Source organism: Zootermopsis nevadensis, unplaced genomic scaffold (genome assembly GCF_977971745.1).
Source record: "Zootermopsis nevadensis isolate Lab colony 2312 unplaced genomic scaffold, Znev_1.0 Znev_ptg000010l, whole genome shotgun sequence".
Lineage (NCBI taxonomy): Eukaryota > Metazoa > Arthropoda > Insecta > Blattodea > Termopsidae > Zootermopsis > Zootermopsis nevadensis.
The window spans coordinates 14,222,339-14,242,596 of record NW_028259142.1 but is presented as its reverse complement, the minus strand read 5'-3'; the positions used below and the strand labels follow the sequence as shown (position 1 = coordinate 14,242,596).

At 35.6% G+C, this 20,258-nt stretch overlaps 3 protein-coding genes across 5 annotated transcripts in view; 1 reads left to right on the top strand and 2 right to left on the bottom strand.

Moving 5' to 3' along the window:
* Dis3 (exosome complex exonuclease RRP44-like protein Dis3) overlaps positions 1 to 8,610 on the bottom strand; it is a 21,904-nt gene extending 13,294 nt beyond the window's left edge. The window contains exons 1-8 of one of the 3 annotated variants that reach the window (XM_022087094.2): positions 8,471 to 8,546; positions 7,894 to 8,048; positions 7,037 to 7,207; positions 6,166 to 6,323; positions 5,011 to 5,216; positions 4,611 to 4,846; positions 3,602 to 3,731; positions 2,706 to 2,848 (exon numbers count right to left, since the gene is read on the bottom strand). In XM_022087094.2, coding sequence (XP_021942786.1) covers positions 2,706 to 2,848; positions 3,602 to 3,731; positions 4,611 to 4,846; positions 5,011 to 5,216; positions 6,166 to 6,323; positions 7,037 to 7,207; positions 7,894 to 7,947 — 1,098 coding nt within the window. In that variant the 5' untranslated portion in view covers positions 7,948 to 8,048; positions 8,471 to 8,546. Of the gene's footprint in view, positions 1 to 2,705; positions 2,849 to 3,601; positions 3,732 to 4,610; positions 4,847 to 5,010; positions 5,217 to 6,165; positions 6,324 to 7,036; positions 7,208 to 7,893; positions 8,049 to 8,470 lie in introns of those variants that run through there. The other 2 variants (XM_087346560.1, XM_087346561.1) reach the window with 2 other exon arrangements.
* Positions 8,512 to 14,466, top strand: LOC110841477 (ATP-dependent RNA helicase vasa). The gene has a single exon (XM_022087085.2). The coding sequence runs from the start codon at positions 8,512 to 8,514 to the stop codon at positions 10,396 to 10,398; it is 1,887 nt and encodes a 628-aa protein (XP_021942777.1). The 3' UTR covers positions 10,399 to 14,466.
* RfC38 (replication factor C subunit RfC38) lies at positions 12,352 to 20,258 on the bottom strand. Its single transcript, XM_087346562.1, has 7 exons — positions 19,972 to 20,258; positions 19,270 to 19,407; positions 18,862 to 19,027; positions 16,905 to 17,104; positions 16,335 to 16,453; positions 15,688 to 15,856; positions 12,352 to 14,461 (listed from the first exon to the last, which is right to left on the bottom strand). The coding sequence occupies exons 1-7, from the start codon at positions 20,056 to 20,058 to the stop codon at positions 14,273 to 14,275; spliced, it is 1,068 nt and encodes a 355-aa protein (XP_087202688.1). The 5' UTR covers positions 20,059 to 20,258; the 3' UTR covers positions 12,352 to 14,272.

Sequence of the window (20,258 nt, the reverse complement as noted above, 5' to 3'; positions counted from 1 at the left end):
AGACTGGTGATATTAGACAGATTAAAATACATACAGCTGAACTGTTGGTGCCAGAACCTAGTTTAGATGAAGTTGAACTAGCCATTGGGAAGTTGAAAAGTTATAAATCTCCAGGTATTGATCAGATTCCAGCAGAATTAATTCAAGTAGGTGGCAAAGAGTTGCATATGAGGATCCATAAGCTTATTCAGTTAATTTAATAATAAGGATAAGAATCCATAATTATTCCTATTCATAAGAAGGGGGACAAGACTGAGTGTGGTAATTACCGAGGAATTTCTCTGCTATCAACCTCATACAAAATTCTATCATTCTTTTGGCAAGATTAACCCCATATGCGAATGAAATTATTGGGGATCATCAGTGTGGGTTCAGACGAAACAGATCAACGATTGATCAGATATTTTGCATTCATCAGATACTAGAGAAAAAATGAGAGTTTGGTGGGACCGTACATCAATTATTTATAGATTTCAAAAAAGCCTATGACTCTGTGAAGAGAGAAGTGTTACATAATATTCTTATTGAATTTGGTATACCAAAGAAGCTAGTGAGTCTAATAAAAATGTGCTTAAATGAAACCTGTAGCAAAATTCGAGTAGGTAAATATGTATCTGAGACATTCTTCATCAAGAACGGTCTAAAACAAGGAGATGCTGTCTCCCTTGCTCTTTAACCTTGCGCTAGAATATGCTATCAGGAAAGTCCAAGAGAGGCAGGAGGGTTTGCAATTGAATGGGACACATCAGCTATTGGCATATGCTGATGACGTTAATTTATTGGGGGACGATATGAATACAATAAAGAGGAATGCAGAAGTTTTACTAGAGGCTAGTAGACAGGTGGGGCTAGAAGTAAATTCAGAAAAAACTAAGTACATGTTAGTATCTCCTCATCAGCAGACAGGCGGGCAAAATTATCTTAGGGTAGTTAATAAGTCCTTTGAAAGGGTTACAAAGTTCAAATATCTGGGAACAAGAATAACAAATCAAAATGACACTCATGAGGAAGTTAGGAGGAGATTAAATTCTGGAAATGCTTGCTACTTCTCAGTTCAAAATATTTTGTCTTCCCGTCTGATTTCTAAGAACCTGAATATTAAAGTATACAAAACAATAATCTTGCCTGTTGTTTTGTATGGGTGCAAAACACAGTTTGCAGGTGTTTGAGAACAGGGTGTTGAGGAGGATATTTGGGCCTAAGAGGGAAGACGATGGGGCGTGGAGTAAACTGCATAATGATGAGCTTAAAAATCTGTACTCCTCCCCCAGTATTGTCAGGGTGATTAAGTTGAGAAGAATGAGATGGGCGGGGCATGTAGCGCACATGGATGGGACAAGAGGTGTGCACCGGGTACTGGTTGGGAAACCTGAGGGGAAGAGACCACTGGGGAGACCTAGACGTAGATGGGAGGATAATCTCAGGTGGGATCTATGGGAGATAGGAGTCGAAGGAGACTGGATTTTGTTGGCCCAGGACAGGGTCAGGTAGAGAGCTTTGGTTAATTCGGTGATGAACCTTCGGGTTCGGTAAGCCATCTAGTTAGTTAGTTAGTCCAATATGGTTAATGTAAACTGGAATGGGGCAGGAGTAGCAGTACGGTAATTATTAAAGTAACAACTTGCTTTCACATACATTCTGCAGATGTTTCTTTGTTATCCACAAGCTTATGGTCTGGGTTAAGTATACAAAGCAAGTGCTAACCACGTCACCACAATGTTAAGTGGAACATCTACTATTCAGCCAAGGATACACATTATGAATTGATAATTACTACAATCCTCCCCTAAATTTCCTTAATCACACTTTTCCCTCTCTGAAGGCATGTCTTTTTGAGTGTGAGGTTACAGAAGATCCCACATTCATTTGCCCTGGTTTGTGAGGTAAATGCTGTCCTTTGTACTTCAACCTCTGATGGATTCATACTGTGTAAGGAATCCAGATTTCCCGGTATATCAGGCCAGTTCTCTTCCTGAACTGGTCTACTTGCACACTGGAAGGATTAATTCCACATTCAGCTGAGATGCTACCTTCAATGATTCAGCACAATGGTACAACCAATGGGTATCCCAACAACAGTTGTTTGCTTGAACTGTTGTAGTAAAACTTCCTCCACTTTATCATGTTTCCTATGCTTCTTCATTTTATTTTACATTATACATCAGCTATTCTTGAAAACAAAACACCTTTCATTACCATTTAATTAGGTAAACAGCATGCTGAATTTCTCTGCTTGTTGATCACATGAAACAGCTAGATCCACCTCCACTGTCCTCACATTAAATTTTTCTTGTAAAGTCATTGCTTTCTATTTTAACCCAAGCACAGGAAATATTTGAGTTTGCCAATTAACATGCACAATCTATGTTTCTTATATTCACATAAAGCAAGACAATCCAACATAATTAAAACAAAGAAACAAATAATAATGCAAAGTAAAAAGGTGGAAATGAAAGTTTTATGCCATACTCAATGAACAGCATTGAACATTATCCATTCTTGCACTAAGGCTGGGCGTTTGACTTCATTCATTCTACAGTTGGAAAATACTATATTCAAGAACTTATTACATGGAAAACTTTAACATTATAACCACAAGACTTATGGCTGGACTTCCAAAACCAATCATCACACAAACACTGTACATATTTTTACAATACTTAGTTGTTCCTCAATGTAATCAGTAATTATCCAGTTGAACTCACCCCTTTAATTGGATTTTGTTGCAAAATTCCACAGTACTGTCGCCACTTTCTTCTTATAATGCCTACAATATGGCCTGTAGGCAGTTTCTCCACTTGTGTCTCCCTGCTTTTTATAAGTGTGTCCTCCTCCTCTAGTACATCTCCTGGAAGCAGGTAAGAGAAAAATACATTTTTTCTAAATTTCCACCATCTTATCATGAACCCTATGTGACAGAAGAGTCCCACTTGAAAAGTTTACAGTCACTCAGCTGGTCAAGAAGCCAAAGGTTCATTAACAAGGAGAGATTTCAGGATCTCACGATTACAAATATGAAGATGACTGCCTTCAAGAGAGTTGAGGCACACAATCTGGTAGAAGTGCACATATGTTTCAAGGTATTTCCTGCCTCCATCATTGGGGCAATAAGTCAGCAAGTACCTCTTGAATGTTGGTTATCTTCTACCAGACTAAATAGTTCAACAACCCAGAAGACAGTCATCTTCATTAATTAATAAGTTTAAAAGAACCATCACTGGTTCCTTCCCTGAGCTACTTGAATCTGATCTGCATCCTCAAATTCTGTTTCTTTTAGAACCACTGTAATATAATCCTAGAATCTATACCTAGGTCCCCTAAGAGTTCTCTTCCATTCATGTATTCTGACTAAAATTTTATATGCATCTCTCAAAATTCTCACACATGCTATACGTCCCTCCCATTGCATCTTACTTTGTTTGATCACACTAATAACTGAGGACTTAAGAGTGAATCAACATAACATTCCAGTACACTTTTGCATACGCTATCAGTTCTCATTTCCTGCTCATAACAACTTATAGGTTTCCTGTATTTCAACTTGTCTCTAAACTTCATTCTTCTATTCCTCCACTTGTGTCATGTAATTTCTAATCCATACCAGAATCATCATCTTCATCCTGCAGTACCATGTGACTAGGAACTGACCACTCCTCCTTTGGCAGCAACTTTACAGCCACAATGTCTCCGTCCACTGCTCGGTTTAGGCCCACACATCCTTGCACTAAAACCTGCAAGAGCCAACAGATCATGTCTAAACAAGGCAGTAAAGCTCTTCAGTGGGACGCCTTCTAATAACATTTCTAGAGACCTAATGGCCTTGGACAGGAAACAATGCAGGCCAGTAACAGGGTTATTAAATGACCATTGTACACTGAGGTGGCACCTACATATCACGAGCCACTCAGATAGTGGAAAGTGCAGGAAACATGGTTAAGAGGAGGGATCATCCCATTATATAGTCTAACAATGCTCAGCAATGAATGGGAACAGATCAGAGATCTTCAGCTCTGCATGGCTAGACATGACAGATATTAAGAAGGCCTCAATTAGGTCAGTTCTGGCTCTAGCAGTGCAGTCAGGGCTCTTTGAAGGGCTGGGACAACTTAATCCCCCCACAAGATCAATAAAATACATAACAAGGCAGTAATATGCATATACAATATAAGAAACTGTCAAACTATGCGAAATGTCAGCAATGTACAGGATAGCAATCAAAACTTTCTATGTGACCTAATGACAAAGTGTTGAAATTCACACAATAATTAACCACATTAAAATTTACTCTTGCATGACACACAACAATTTTATATTATGCTCTTTCAATAAATACAGGCTGATTATAAGATTAGTATGGCCTGTTTCAAAATGCGGTCATCATGCTCTTCACTTGTTTCCTAGAAAGTACCACAGCAGACTGCATAAACTATATAATATTTCAACAGCATGTTACTTAAATCGATACATTAAGGAAGAAAAGAAGAAAAAAGTGAGAGGAAGGAAGAAAATAATAAAAGACAACTGCAGTCTATAGGAAGCATTCTAATGTTTTCGAACACAGTACAAATTTTGGGCTAAAGTTTATCTGAAATTGTCTTGTGTAAACTCACCATTTTGTCTTGTCCTTCCACACTCACTTGTCCTTCAAGGAAGTTTTCTCTAGATGCCAAGAATGAACCTTGAAGTAATTTCCCTGATTTTATGCCTTCATGAATCTGTGAAGGAGTTAGATGTGAGGGAAATAAAGGTTCTCGGCCACCAGCCTGAAGCTCATATGTAGTGTTATGCTGGGACAACCTGTCTTCAAGGCCTGGGCAATTATCTACATGTCTTACATAGTCACCAACTGCAAAACACACCACATATATATATATATATATATATATATATATATAATTTACAAGGATGAAACACAGTATCATCATCCACCACGTAAAATTAATGTTACAGTGTAACTCTAGTGTTTATTATAAATGTCACTAAGATGAACAAAGGAAGCAGTAAGCACACCTGTGGCAACAAGAAGACCATCATTTTCAGCTTTTTGCTTATTCTCAGCATCATCTGTAAGTAATATCACTCTCACATAATCTTTTTTCTTTCGATCTCCTTTGTTTGGCATTAGGTGGCTTTCATACCAAGCAACAGATACTCGTATAGCACGATCATTGCGGTCATTAACTTTCTCCCCTGGTTCTCGCTCTACATATGTATCTCTGTAAATAAAGCAACAACAACAACAAAGACAGAACTTAACAGAAATACCGAGAGCTTTAAAAATACAGTTACCTGTTTGCCTAGAGTAACTTTATTTTTTAAGCAAGGAAGCAGAAATTCACAGTACTAATTTATATTAACAGATCTGGTTTTAGTTCTTTATATTTTTTTAAAGTGTAAGTTGATATGTTGGTAGTACTTTTCTAACTATTTTCTCTTAAGTCAAATAAAGCAAAGTAAAAATGGATTAAATGCATACATAAAGATTTGAAATCAAACCACAGTATTTTTTAAAAAATAATAAGATTTAAGATCTGATATTCTATTGTTACTGGCTGATTTTGGCCGCAGAACTAACTTCACAAATGTTTCAACAACTGATGAGAGGTAACAAGTTACTAATAGACTTTTTACCATCTCTTTGTCACCATGAAACCTATTCATTAACCCATTTAAAACGTACACCACAGCACTTTGTCAACAGTTCTAAAATCTTAAAAAATTAATTTTCTAAAATTCTTCCAGCCTCCAATGCTATAAATAAGTGTCATAAGTCAGATAAACAGCAATAAGAGTTACAATAGTTGTTGTGTACAGTCACAAATAAGAGTTAATTTTTTAAAGGCTTTGGGGAATGTACTTTAATTCAGCAAATAGCACTTCATATAACTTCCAAAGAACTAATAATTATAACAATAATTGTTTCCACAAAGCAGAATCCTCTTGAGAAACTGATAGTAATTCAGCTAGTCAAGAAATCCCTCAAATGCTCATTACTGTGTTCAGTTCACAAGAGCATATGATAATGATAATAGTAGAATTAACAAAGTAATAATCCAGTTATAAATCCATGCCATGGGAGACAAGCAAAAAAAAAAGTTTTGGCCTGTGTATTATGTACATAGTGAAGAAATTATTTAATAAATCCATCAATGTTGTAGAACTTACTTATGATGCTCATTTACAAAAACATAGAATTTTCGATTTGGATTCCCAATGATGTCTTTCAATCGTTTATAAACTGAAGAACTTCGATGCTTAACCTCTTCTAAAACAGTCTGTAAAATTATAACATTGCACAGTGCATCCTCCTCCAGCACAGTGATCTGTAGAGTAAAACCACCTTATATTAAAAACACAAATATATAAAACATAATTTAATTTCAGGGTTTTATTTGAGCATAAGATTACTAAAAGTAAGTACAGATACCAAACCTACAATGAATTAAGATTTATGAAAGTATGGAATTGGAGGAAAAAACTTTAAATACACATGATGGTGGCAGTGAGAGAGCATGTGTTCATTCATATGCAGAAGGGTGAACACACTTAAGAAGTGATGACACTGCAAGTTCTCTGGATAATGTGCATATTCCTAACAATCTTGGAGAACGTAAATCTGCAATAAGATATTTAATATGTAAACAAATAAAATACAAATTTCATTAACTGCTTAATGCCTATAATCACAGGCAGCTGTGCATCATTGATCAATGTTAAATACAGCAGAAAAACATTTTTCTTCCATTATGCTAGCTGCAGTTCAATTACTTTAGATTTTAACCTTTACTATGCTTGAGTCAACATACAGTCCAGCTGGCAGTGTCACACTAGAACACCACTAAACCAGTTAAATTCCAGCCAGCAGCCCTATAGTATGGTGAAGAACTTACAATATCAACATTCCTTCAAATGCTAACATTCATACAGCAAGGCTGAGAGGAACTATAAACTAACAATTACTAAACAATTTAGTGATGTACTTCAGTGCATAACTTCTGGACCTAAAATACAGATCAAGCTAAAATATACTGCTAACCTGATTCAAAACAACACACGTGTCCAACAAAATATAATGAGGAAATGGAAATATCTTGTTCTTTGACAGTGGTATTTTCTCTAAAATCAATTCATTGTCCTGGTGAGCACATTTTCTGCAGATACTTGATCCACACCATATGTCATCACGAAGGTAATGTTCCCGTACAATCTGCAAAATAGTTCCATCAAGAATTACTGCATATCAGACCACTAAAAGATAATTACTACAACTGCAGTAAATCTAATACTACTTCGATAACATCCACTAAAACATTGGCGAAACAGAATGTACACTACAAGGTACACTAACACTATGCCACTTTTACATCAACAGCACACATTAGAACTTGATGTGTTTCATTCTACACATTTTTTATTTCTTAATAGAATTATACAACAAAATTAAATAGATGACAATAAAACCACATTATTTACTACTATTCTGGAAAGGAAACATATCAAAGGAAAAACTTTACAATACAGTGATCTCATTTACCTGTTAGTCAATTTCAAGTTTGTTTACACACAAAATATAAATAAACCTGACCCAATCAATCCTCCATCTCTAACAATAAGTCTGGATTTATTTAAGGTTAGCAGCCACAGCAAAAACCATTCCAACTCAAAGTAACTCAACTGGTGACCATTACTATAAGATTCACTCATATTACAATTACACTAGTTTTCTGTGAAAAAAAATTCAATTATAACTATAATATTTATCTAGTAATTCAACCCTGCTAAATCATTAATAGGGTAACCATTTTCAAAGTGACCACTGTCAGATACGAGGGAGAACTGGTGTCACGTTTAGGTTAAACAATGCTTATATCTGTAAGAAGCGATTTAACTTACCTTCAATATATTGCCTTTCTTAGTCTTCCTTAGAAATGTCTTTGTAGTCAACATTGCTACGACAACTCAAAATACCTACTTCGAAACTTCGAACCACATTACCACAACCCACAGCCGAAGTTTATACCAACCACACCACGACGACCAAACAGCAACTACCCCAAATCAGAATAGCCAATCATTATTCGCACACAAAATATACCTAACTACTACTATATTTATCTATCCATATTAAGTGTTTAGTTTGTTCAAAGAGAAAATTTAACACGAAAGCGTACTTTGCAATTGTTATCTGTGTTTCACAATTACTGTATGAAGGCGATTAAAATGGAATTTATATTATGTAAATATACATTTGACCACCCAGATAAACTAACAAAATCAATAACCTGCTAGAAAGTCATACCGGAACCAGTGTTCGACGTATAAATGTTTCGTACTTAGAAACATGCGTGCAGAAGGTAAATTTTATGTTCAATTAAATCACTACTCGCCATATTATTGATCTGTGTTATCGTGAGCGGTAGAAACATGAAAGCCGGTAGTGGTATGTTATCTATAAATTAATCTTATTCACCTGAATCCATAGCTTTGACTCCATAACGTGTACTCTTCATAATGATCGAGGAATGTTGGGATGATGTCAATACTGCACAAACAACTGTCGGCTCAGTTGATTCTGGTACCAATTTCGGCCGTGGCAGAGGATTTATTCCATTGGAAAGTATATCAAATTACAGTGACTCCGTTGGATGCAGAAATAATGTAACAGTCGACGATTTAACCAGTTCTGTTCCTCATGGAAAAAATATGAGTAATAATGCTGACAAAAGGCAGAGCTCAGGGAGAGGGCGGGGAAGAAACAGAGGTGGAAGAGGACGTGTTGGCAGGGGAGGGCTCGAAGGGTCGCGCAATGATGGTAATGGTCTTCAAGCTAGAAGAGGGGATAGTAAGAAAAGTGGGCACCAGAGGAATTCAGCTGATGATGATAATGGAATCAGAAGTCAAAAGGGCAAAGACGCTAGTTTCACTACAGAACAGTCAAGAGAAGTATACATTCCACCAGAACCTGCTGATGATGACACTATGTTCACTGGAGGTATTAGTACTGGCATGAACTTTGACAAGTATGACATTATGCAAGTGAATGTAACTGGTGAAAATATTCCCAAACCAACTGAACACTTCAAAAACTCTGGACTTCGGCAGCTTTTGTTGGATAATATTCATAAATCCGGTTATTTGAGGCCAACTCCAGTGCAGAAACATGCTCTTCCTATTGTCATGGCAGGGAGAGATCTAATGGCATGTGCTCAAACAGGGTCAGGCAAGACAGCAGCTTTCCTTCTACCAATGATAAATTTACTACTGCATGATTCCAAGGAACTAATTGTAACAAATGAATACTGTGAGCCTCAAGCAGTCATCATATCACCCACAAGAGAGCTCACTCTGCAAATTTTTAATGAAGCAAGAAAATTTTCCCACAGCTCAATCATAAAGACAGTTGTTGTTTATGGGGGTGCAGCTGTGTACCACCAGGCCCAACAGGCCATGAAAGGCTGTCACATCTTGGTGGGAACTCCAGGCCGTCTTTTGGATTTTGTAGACAAAGGTCAAATTACATTTTCATCCTTGAGGTTCTTAGTCCTGGATGAAGCTGACCGCATGTTGGACATGGGTTTTATGCCTGACATTGAGCGCATGATGGGGCATCCAACCATGGTAGCAACAGGTGAGCGCCAAACATTGATGTTCTCTGCTACATTTCCAGAAGACATCCAACGATTGGCTGGGAAATTTCTAAATAATTATTTGTTCCTAGCTGTTGGCATTGTAGGCAGTGCGTGTTCTGATGTAGAGCAGCATTTTCATCTAGTGCCAAAATTTGAAAAAAGACCAAAACTAGTTGAACTTATTTCTGAAGAAGGAGGTACAAAAATATTGGTATTTGTTCAGATGAAGCGCACAGCTGATTTCATCGCAGCATATTTGTCAGAGAACGATTTTCCTACAACTAGTATTCATGGAGATCGTTTACAGCGAGAACGAGAAGAGGCCTTGGCAGACTTCAAAAGCGGTCGTATGGGAGTATTAGTAGCTACTGCTGTTGCAGCAAGAGGACTAGATATAAAAAATGTATACCATGTTGTTAACTATGATTTGCCTAAGAGCATTGATGAATATGTTCATCAAATAGGACGAACTGGTCGTGTGGGAAATTGTGGAAAAGCAACCAGTTTTTATGATCCTGAAGTTGATGCTCCCTTAGCAAGAGATCTGGTCAAGATTCTTCAACAGGCAAATCAAAATATACCTTCATGGCTGGAAAAGGATGCTTCTAGTGCTATAATCTCATCTTCATACCCTCGCCATGGTCGTTTTGGTGGAAAAGATTTTAGAAAATTTGAACATCAGAAAGAAGCATCTGACAATACATTTGGAGCAGTGACAGAATACAGTTATAGTCCGCCTCGAACTATTGAACCTGGAGCAGAATGGTAGAGTATAGTATTATGTGCTTACGTGTCTGGCCTGGACATATTGCCACTCTGCATAGGCATGACAGAAATTCAGGGAACAATTAGTATCTATGTGGTGGCTTATAGGTTCAGCAATACTTGAAAACTTCATCAGAGCTAAACTTGCAACAAATATATCCAGGCTTAAAATGTTGAGCCTTTCAGTACAGTAAACTTATTTGCACTTGCATTCAGCTTCAAAGAATATATTAGCACTATGAATTAATTATAAATTTAGTCAACTTACCATTTATTTGATTGGTCAGAAAATTAACTGATTAATAGAAACACTCTATGTCATGAAAACTAGTGCTGATTTTTATAGTAAATTAGTAATATGTAACTTTAAATGTGAACCTAACAAACCTTCCTGTTACACAGACTGTCCATCAAATCTTGTGTTATTAATGATTTACATTACCGAAAATCCTTAAATGGTAAACTGGAACCTATAAAACCGATTTTTGGATGCCATTACTACCCTGCTCCTATATGAGCCGGGATAGCTCAGTCAGTATAGTGACTAGCTACAGGCTGGATGACCGGGGTTCGATCCCCGACGGGGGCAGAGGATTTTTCCTCTAGCCTCTGCGTCCAGACCGGCTCTGGGGCCCACCCAGCCTCCTCTACAATGGGTACCGGGGTCCTTTCCCGGGGGTAAAGCCGGCCGGGGCGTGATGCTGACCACTCACCCCCATCTAGTGCCTAGGTCAAGGAAGAGAGGAGCTATACCTCCACTCACCCCAAATGCCTACATGGCGTTTAGTGGGACAAACTTTACTTTACTTTACCCTGCTCCTATAATCTGTATATCTTATTGTGTGGAAGTTGCTCATGTTTTTCTGTGTGTACACAAAATCCTTTAAAAATGTGGCAAATTAAAATATTTGGGAACAGTAACAAATCAGAATTGAATTCATGAAGAGATTATGAGCAGATTAAGTTTGGAGAATGTTTGCTACTTTGCAGTTCAGAATATTTTTCTTTCCATCTGCTATCTAAGAATGTAAAGATTAAAACTACAAAACTATAATCCTACCTACTGTTTTGTATGGGTAAGAAACTTAGTCTTTCACATTAAAAGAACACATTGAAAATATTTGTACTGACGAGGGAAGAAATGACAGGAAATGGGAATCGGAGTTCCATGCTCACCGACCTAAAACCACGCCCACTATCAAATTTTCTTAAATTCCCTTCCGCACTTATAAAAAGATTCGAAGCTGTAACCGTATGAGCGCCTGGCAAGTCCCTGGGTTTGATCCATGACGTCAACAAACAAAACCTGAGGAGACGAGAGTGTGGAAGGACGGTTGCAAGTACATACAGAATTTTGGTCAGAAAACCAGAAGGGAAGAGAGATAACTTGAAAGAATGATGTGTATGTGGATAACATTAAAATGGTTGGCTCTTCTAAACACAGTAATGAAACATGGGGCTTCACAAAAGGCAGTGAATTTCCTGACTAGTTGAGCAGGAATCAAAATTTTCAATAATCTACCATCAAGTCTCACAAGTCTTGTATATAAGAAGGAGCAATTTAAGGTAGCATTAAAAAGATACTTAATTACACACTGCTTTTACTGTCAATGAATTTATGTTGTTTACAAATAAGTGATAACTTTTCTTCTGTGTGTAATGGGTAGGTCTATTTGTAGCTTATCATTTCTTTGCGTGAACCCTTTGTTTTGTATTATGTGAAATTTATATAATAGTACTTTATAATATGTATTGTATTATTATTATTATGACGACTTTTTCCACATCCTATTGTCATGTCTTATGGATCCATGGAACGTAATAAATTATTATTATAGCAACTGTTAGCTTCTCAGGGAGGATTCTATTCCTTGGAGTTCAGTAGGTTCATAATCCAGTAATAAAATGTATTTTGGCTCATGGGTTAATGTGCTGGGCTCATAGATATAGGACCACATCATCTTAAAATTATAATTTTATTTGATCTTTTAATTATGTTACACATTGTTACTATTACTGTTATTATTGGTCTTGTTTGGCTGTTGGCAGACATGTAAATAAATTAGTTTAATCAAATTGTTATTATTAGTAGTAGTAGTAGTAGTATTCTCACTTTGGAAATAACTTGCTGCTTAAGCACATACTCTGTATTAAATTTGTCAGACAACCTCAAAGTTTCTTCACTATATTTGAAACTGTTTATAATGATCACACAAAATCCTACTTCCAGTGGTCTATTAGTTATCACTGTCAAACCATAAGCTAAATGAAAATATTTGTATGTCACATTCCACACCTCCCCCACCCACCCCCAAATTTCACAACTCTTATAGTAAGTGTCACTTCCACCTCACATGATTGTGTACCCATGTTATTCCTGATTTTGAGAAATTAAAAACTATGAGGTACAGGTGGCCTCTGAAGGCATCAAATTTATATTAAACTTCATGAACATCAGCTAACTGGTCCCTAAGTTGGAATGAAAATATTGACAGATAAAGTATGGTGATCTAACAAGCTACATATCTTACACACACAAAGTAGGCTAAAAAATTAGAATTACAATGCATCATCAGCATAACAGTTTAAGCCTGGCTTGTTCCAGATTTAAGTTCATTTAGTCTTTCTATTTGTTGGTTTGACAGCCTTAAGTTCTTCCTGTGGGGCAGTATATACGAGTTATATCAACATATGTAAAAAAATCTAAACATTATATTCTTCAATCTAAATAATTTCCTATGACTGGAGTTGTATTTAATATATTAGGGTAAGGAAAGACTTTCTCTGAAATTATATTTATCGAATATGATTCCTGTATTTGTATTTCCAATTTCATGTTGATTTCAAAATGCCATTCTCATGTAATCTATTATTTATAATATTTGGATATGTGAAATGTAGTTAGCATTTACCAACATATGAGAATTTGTTTATAAAAAGTTGGAAGAATTTCTTTAAAACAGAACTTAAGATGTCCATACATTCAGTAAAACTGTGGTGAAGTGCTCTAATCTGAAATGCTACTATATTTATACATTAATGAAACTAATCAATACATGCTGGGTCAAAATATCTGTAGGTTTTGCATAATCCAGGTAACTCAATTGGACATTGGATATATACCTTTTTTGCAACAGCAACACTTCCAGTATTTAAAACTGCTTGAATTCACAATATAGCCATGAATATCATAAGATATATTTGAGTCAACTGTATCCTGTTAAGCTTATTTTTTAGCAACATAACGCATTATATACATTGCTTAAAATTCTATGGCAGAACATTTTGAATTCTAAGAGAAGCAGAAGAAAACGCTGAAATTCAATTCAGTGTGGAACTTCTTACAGATTTTCATGGTAAGCTTCCCAGTTTTTATACTGACAGTACATTTGATGAAAATTCAGCACCAGTAGTTCCTTTGTGGTGTGAAACATTAAGCTCATCTTTATAGTGTAGGAAACATAAAATCCTATGTGGGCTTTTAAACTGATGCTTGAGTGTCCACGTTGTTCTAAAAAGCCATTTCCACCCCTGACGAAGTTGTTCTGTTGTATTCTTATATGAAATGTTAAAGCATTTGGCCCCTTTTATCATGAAAATTAGAAGCTTTTTCTCTCTCAGGTTTAAATTTGTACCTTGTTAATAATTTTTGAAAATTTATGCTAGTAGCAATAAAATCCACATTTATGAGAATTAAGTTAGGAGTGACCAGATTACAACTCCATTTTATCACTTCTAACTTAATTTCCAATATTACTAAATCATCCTAAATGCTGACTCAAGACATAAATTCTCTCTTGCCCTTAGTCCAAATCTGGCTCAGGCTATGACATTTTCAAGCTGACAATTATAAACAAAAACAAGCATATTACCTTCAATTAAAATAAATCTGCAACAGTTTCTTCCATGAACTTCTTATAGATGGACATGAAGCTGGCAACAAATGCTTCAAGATGAATAATGGATTTACTGCCTAGATGTATGCGATGTTCAAAGAATGCTGCTTTTTCAATAACTTGTGTCTTCAGCTGCATGTCACAATTCTTAACAAGCTCTTGAAGGAGGCCCTAAATTAGTAAAATGAATGTAGTCCTATACTGTGTAATGCTTGAGCTCATTACATACCACTAAACAATGAAACATAAAGGGTTCAAGTTACATCAATAAATCCACAATATTCTAATTCATTTTTTAATTTTTACAGTGACATATTTCATATCTTCTTTGTGAACTGCAAAAATGAGATGACAGGAAATCCATGTCAAAAACTACAAAACTTACTGTATTCTTTGTGAAGTTTCCTAAAAAAACATAACTAATCTCATTACAAAATTACATTATAAAAAATTTTGAATAAGAAATTAAAAGCAAGTTTGTAAGGCATATTTGTCATCAATCTAATGAAACTGTTTTCAGTGTGTTTGAACCAATGAAGGTATTGAAAAATTATATTGTCCTATACGCTTGCCACAGGATAGGAAAGATTAACATTCATATGTAAAGAAAATGCTGACCAGGAACAACAGTAAAGTCACATCGTAGATATCTGCTACACACAATTACACTTGTGAGTACACACTCAACTATAACAGGGTTAATATCTCCTGATATTTGACAAGAGCCAGTGGCATGTTACTGTGGTGTTCCCAGCTATCACACACCCAAAACAGCAGCAAATCTAACATAAGATATTGGGGACAGTATCCTGGCAACTTTCATCTTGTAATACAGTGCATTCAGCGATAAAGTTGAATGCAACTTTCACTTCTTGGCTCCTGGCTGGAACTATATGAGCCCACTCAGCACCACAAGGCCTTTCCAATACAAGTCAAGTACTGCTCCACAAAAATAATAAAATAAACTTACAAATATTATAGCAATTCCTACCAGGTAAAGGGAAGTGATAGGAGCATTCAATCAGCAAATGCACTATACTATCCTTTACTACAGCCTTTGGTCAATAATTCATATATGGTGTATTTAATTAAAAAACCCAGCTATACTGTTAAAAGAAGGTGGTGTTCTGTACTGCAGCTACCAATTTTTTTATAACTTTTTAAACTGGAATATCAGAAGGGAAGAGACCACAGGGAAACATAGATGTAAGTGAGAGGATCATATAAAAATTGATGTTAAACAAATGGGATTTGTGGGCATGGACTTCATTTAACTGACTCAGGATAGAGTCCAGTGGCAGGCTCTAGTGAAAATGGAAAGGAAACATCAAGTTCCATATTAACCTTAGACAATTACAAAAGCTGATTATCATTGCAAGCACATCTGGTAAACTCACCTTAAAAATAAATTCACTGGGTATACCATGAATAATAAGTTCATAGAGCCTGTTGCGTATTTCTAGAAGTTTCTGTGGTGACTGTTCCAGCACAATAATTTTGGCTGTATCTTTAAGAAAGATTTCCCAGTCATGTGCCACCACTTTCTGGTCAGGCTGAAATGGATACCTACAAGAAGAAAACAAATACAGGTGGCTAATGAATTAAATTTTGGTTGACACATGAGACTTCCACATTACATTCCATGTTAAACCATGAAAAAGTATCAACAGTTTCTTCAAAAATGTTAATATATTTTAACTTTTAATGTAGTACAACACCCACAATCAAATCTTAATTGTTTCAAAATTACCAGAGGGATTCTGAATTCCAACAGACTTGACATTAAGGGGCAGTTTCATAATTAATATAATACTGACAATTAGAACTCATATATATCTGTATTGCAGCACACAAATATACAGAAACTATGATTCAACTGACTAGCATGTCAAATATAATTTTATACTGGACTGCAAAGGATTAACATGTAATCTGATTCCAGTAAGAAGAAAATAAAGACAAGAACAGTTTATAACAGGACAGCTGATTCAATTTAAATAATATAAATATATGCATGAATGTTATGAAATCAAAATATACATACTGTTGTACTTTGCAACTCTCCAAAAAGAGAATGGCTCTCCGAAGATTCCTGTTTGACTGCACAGCAATTCGTTCTGCCAGTTCATTTGGAAGAGATAAACATTCCTTCTTGCACACACTCTGAAATTACACATCATAAGCTATAATCAAGGGGGAAAAAATACACAACTAAACATTCAATTTACCCAATAACTTATCCAATAAGAATTAACACCTATAATATATTGGGTGAAACTGCACCAGGTGTAAAGCACACCTACCTGAGATTGCATTCTTAAACCATTCATAAATACACTGAATTCAATCACAAAATAATTCCAAGAACTCGCAGATGACACTTTTTACACTCAAAAATTTTGTGATCTGGCTTTTTTACTCTTGGGGAAAGAACCACCAGTATCTACAAAATAGGAGACTATGAAGACCCCACAGCTGGTCTGGATACAGTAACAAAAAGAAAAATCCCTGCTGGAAATCAAACCCTGGTCATACAGCCCACACAGCCAGTCACTCTACTGACTTACCTATCCCTGGTCATAGTAGATAAGTATACAAAATAAACCTAGCATACCTGAAGGATGCTAATAATCTCCTCTTTGGTTGGTGCCCCTACACGAATGCCAAGACAACGGCTACGAATGGCTGGTATAACCCGAGAAATTGTATTGGCAACAAGAATGATACGACAAGTTGAAACATATTTCTCCATGGTTCGTCGAAGAGCATGCTGAGCATCCTTAGTCAAACAATCTGCTTCACAAATCACCACAACTGAAACCACAGCATAAATATTAACAGCAACTTCAAACGTACAGCTCTCTTGTCACATATCTATAACAGTGACATAAAAGCACAGAAATCAAAATATGTGCTAAGAAACAATGTGGGGTAGTAAAATGGAGATCTTTCTTGAACCTCAACCTAAACATCATTTTCAAAATTCAAACACTTTATAAAAATATGTTGCAGTTTAAACACAAGTAAGCACAAAGCAGCTTTATAACTTTCATGGCATACAAAAAATTTAACACCATAATAATAAATTGTTATAACACCAGCTGGTTTTGGTGACTACAACTGAAAAAGTAGTGTACAACAGTCATATAAAAAACCTGAGATAAAATAAAGCAGAGGTCATCAACTTATTCTGATTAAATATTGGTAAAACATCATTGGTGTTCCTGAGAACCAGTGCCCGGCCTGTCTCATATTGTACAGTATAAAAAAGAGTCTGTTACTAGTATTAATAGCACTACTGCTTGTTCTAAATACAGTAACCCTAAATTTAACAGACTTTCAACACCATCTGGTATTGCTTCTTTTTTTTTCTGGATGTGAGGCATTGGTGTACATTTTGGTTTTAATGGACCTTAATGGGCAAAGTCTGTTGAAACCAAAAATGTCCACTTATGACCATTGCCTGTTTTTGCACTTAATTATCTCTTACACTGCAGTGTTTTAATGAACCTTGTGTCATTGTGGGTGTCCAGTTTATATAACTAATCCGTTTAATGATGTTCCTAATGGAAACTATAGTCTAAGGATGCATTACTGGCATCATAAAAGAACTGTGCAATTAACAGACATCACCCTCCCTATTGGTCTGTTAAATCAAGGATTTACTGTACAAAAATTAACAACTTTATGTGATACCAAAAACAAAGATACTGTAATTACTCACACTCAACATTCACAACCAAACTTTATCAATCATGCATCATGGTTTACACACAGTCTAGCTGACCATGCATCACAATAGTATACTTTTAAATCATTAACCCTGGAGTTAAAGTCTAGCCAATAGCCTCATATTACTAGGATTTAAATCCCTTATTCCTGCACAATAACGGTTAAAGTTTATGTATGAGGGTATATGAAACAATCTGTCATGCATATCCAATTGCAAGGACATTCAGCTCCACATCCCCATTTCTGAGGGATGGAGCAACTAATCCCAAAACAATGCATCCTCTTCCTCACAACTAAGCCACTCACACAATTAAATTCCACAAAAGGGAGAGAAGAAATAAGTTGTTATGTTCAACACAAACCATTTAGTTACTAGATATAAAATAGTAATATTTCTTTGTTAAAATATATATAATGATAACTACAGTATGAGAATGGCATATATTAAGCTAAGAACATGTGGTCTGTGGACCACTGATTGAGAAATACTGAACTGTTGTATTCAATTCTATACACAAGTAGCAAGGCCAGATCTTCATCTAAAAACATATCACACCAGACTAAAAATATTTTTAAAAACATTCATATAACACCTACATGAAGAACAAATTGCTTGGAAAAGTTTCTGCACTGTTATCAATGACTTTAATGGTCATGTAAAATATGCACTGTATAGTTGAAAGGTGCAAATTATGAAGTTCATCGTTATATAATGTTATCCATTTCCTAACTTCACCCTGCAAAAATTCCTCTCAGTACTTTCAGTGGTATCATAGATGGATCAAATGTCTCAAATACCCCACATATTTTAAGATATTTATTACATACTGTCTTCATACCTTTGAATTCCCTCTGGCCAGATGGGTCTAGCTGATGTGTCTGAGCCACAGTTTTTATAAGCTCTTGTATAACAACTCTATCATGAAACCCAACATCACTAGGGTTCACTTCTAGATGATAGTTGCTGCTCACAGTGGTTATATCAATTTTTTTGTTTGATGGTGTCTAAAAATATGAAAACAGCATATAAACAAGAAATTAGAACCATTAAATCAGTATTCTGATCATGACAAACTTTTCCATATGAGGCATTTCAAAGTGTGATTTGAGAATCAAAGTAATATTATTCTTTATGTTGACTCCATTGAAGTGATTTAATAATTGACAGAAGAGCATTATGCTGTTATATCTTTCTGGGTGATTCTCAAAAGGACAAATTTTATCAGTAGTCCAAATCTTTGACTCACATGCATGTTCATATGGTCTAATCTTAACCTTTCCACCCCAGGTCCATACAATTCCCTAAGTAAACAAAATATACGTGTCTTCTTGCCTGCACCTGATGGTCCATACACTAAAAGATGTGGAAAGTCACCTTGCTGAACCTGCAGAAAAATATAATAAAAATGGAACCAGTGGAAAATCATCTTGCTGAATCTACAGCAAAATACAACTGATTGATTTAATACTAGAGGCTGAAACAGGTCATTTGTTGGCCTAACTTTGTGACAAGTAAACTTTTCTGTTATATGGACTTAAATATGTAATAAGAATTTAAAGATCAAGAAAACATGTTATCACTTTCATACATAGATATATTGTGACATCAAGTACATGCTCTATGAGGCACTGTTTGCACAACAAAAATATTTGAAATCAGTACCCACATAAGTGCTGTCATTGCTTTAATCAACATTATTACAATCTGTTAATTATTTCTATGTAACAAAAATTCATCGACAGTGTAAGAGATGGTAATAAACAGTTCTTTCAACACTGAGTTGAATGTTCTACTATCAGTGGCTAAACATTTAAGTTTGAGGGAAAACTTGTATAGTTTTAAACTCGTACATTAAAGCTTTTTCGTAAACTGTAAAGCCACTAATAAAATAAAAAAAGTCAAATACCCTACAAACATAACATGAATATGTATATATATAAAGGCATACCAAATTTTTTAGATGAAGAGCTTGTTTTTTATGGTAATCCAATTTCGCTAATGAATTCGGCCTGTATTTATCAACCCAAAGAGCCATATTTCAACTCTACAATACAAACGAAGTTAATTAAGTTTAGACTAAAACTCCCATTAACTAAACATAACAGATCAAACTCTATTCCACGAATATATTCACAACTCCCACTGAAGAATTTCGCGCGCCAGAACTTAACCTCACATTCTGCATGACCAAATTTATACATGTGCGGTAATGCCAACACCTACAAATCATAATTT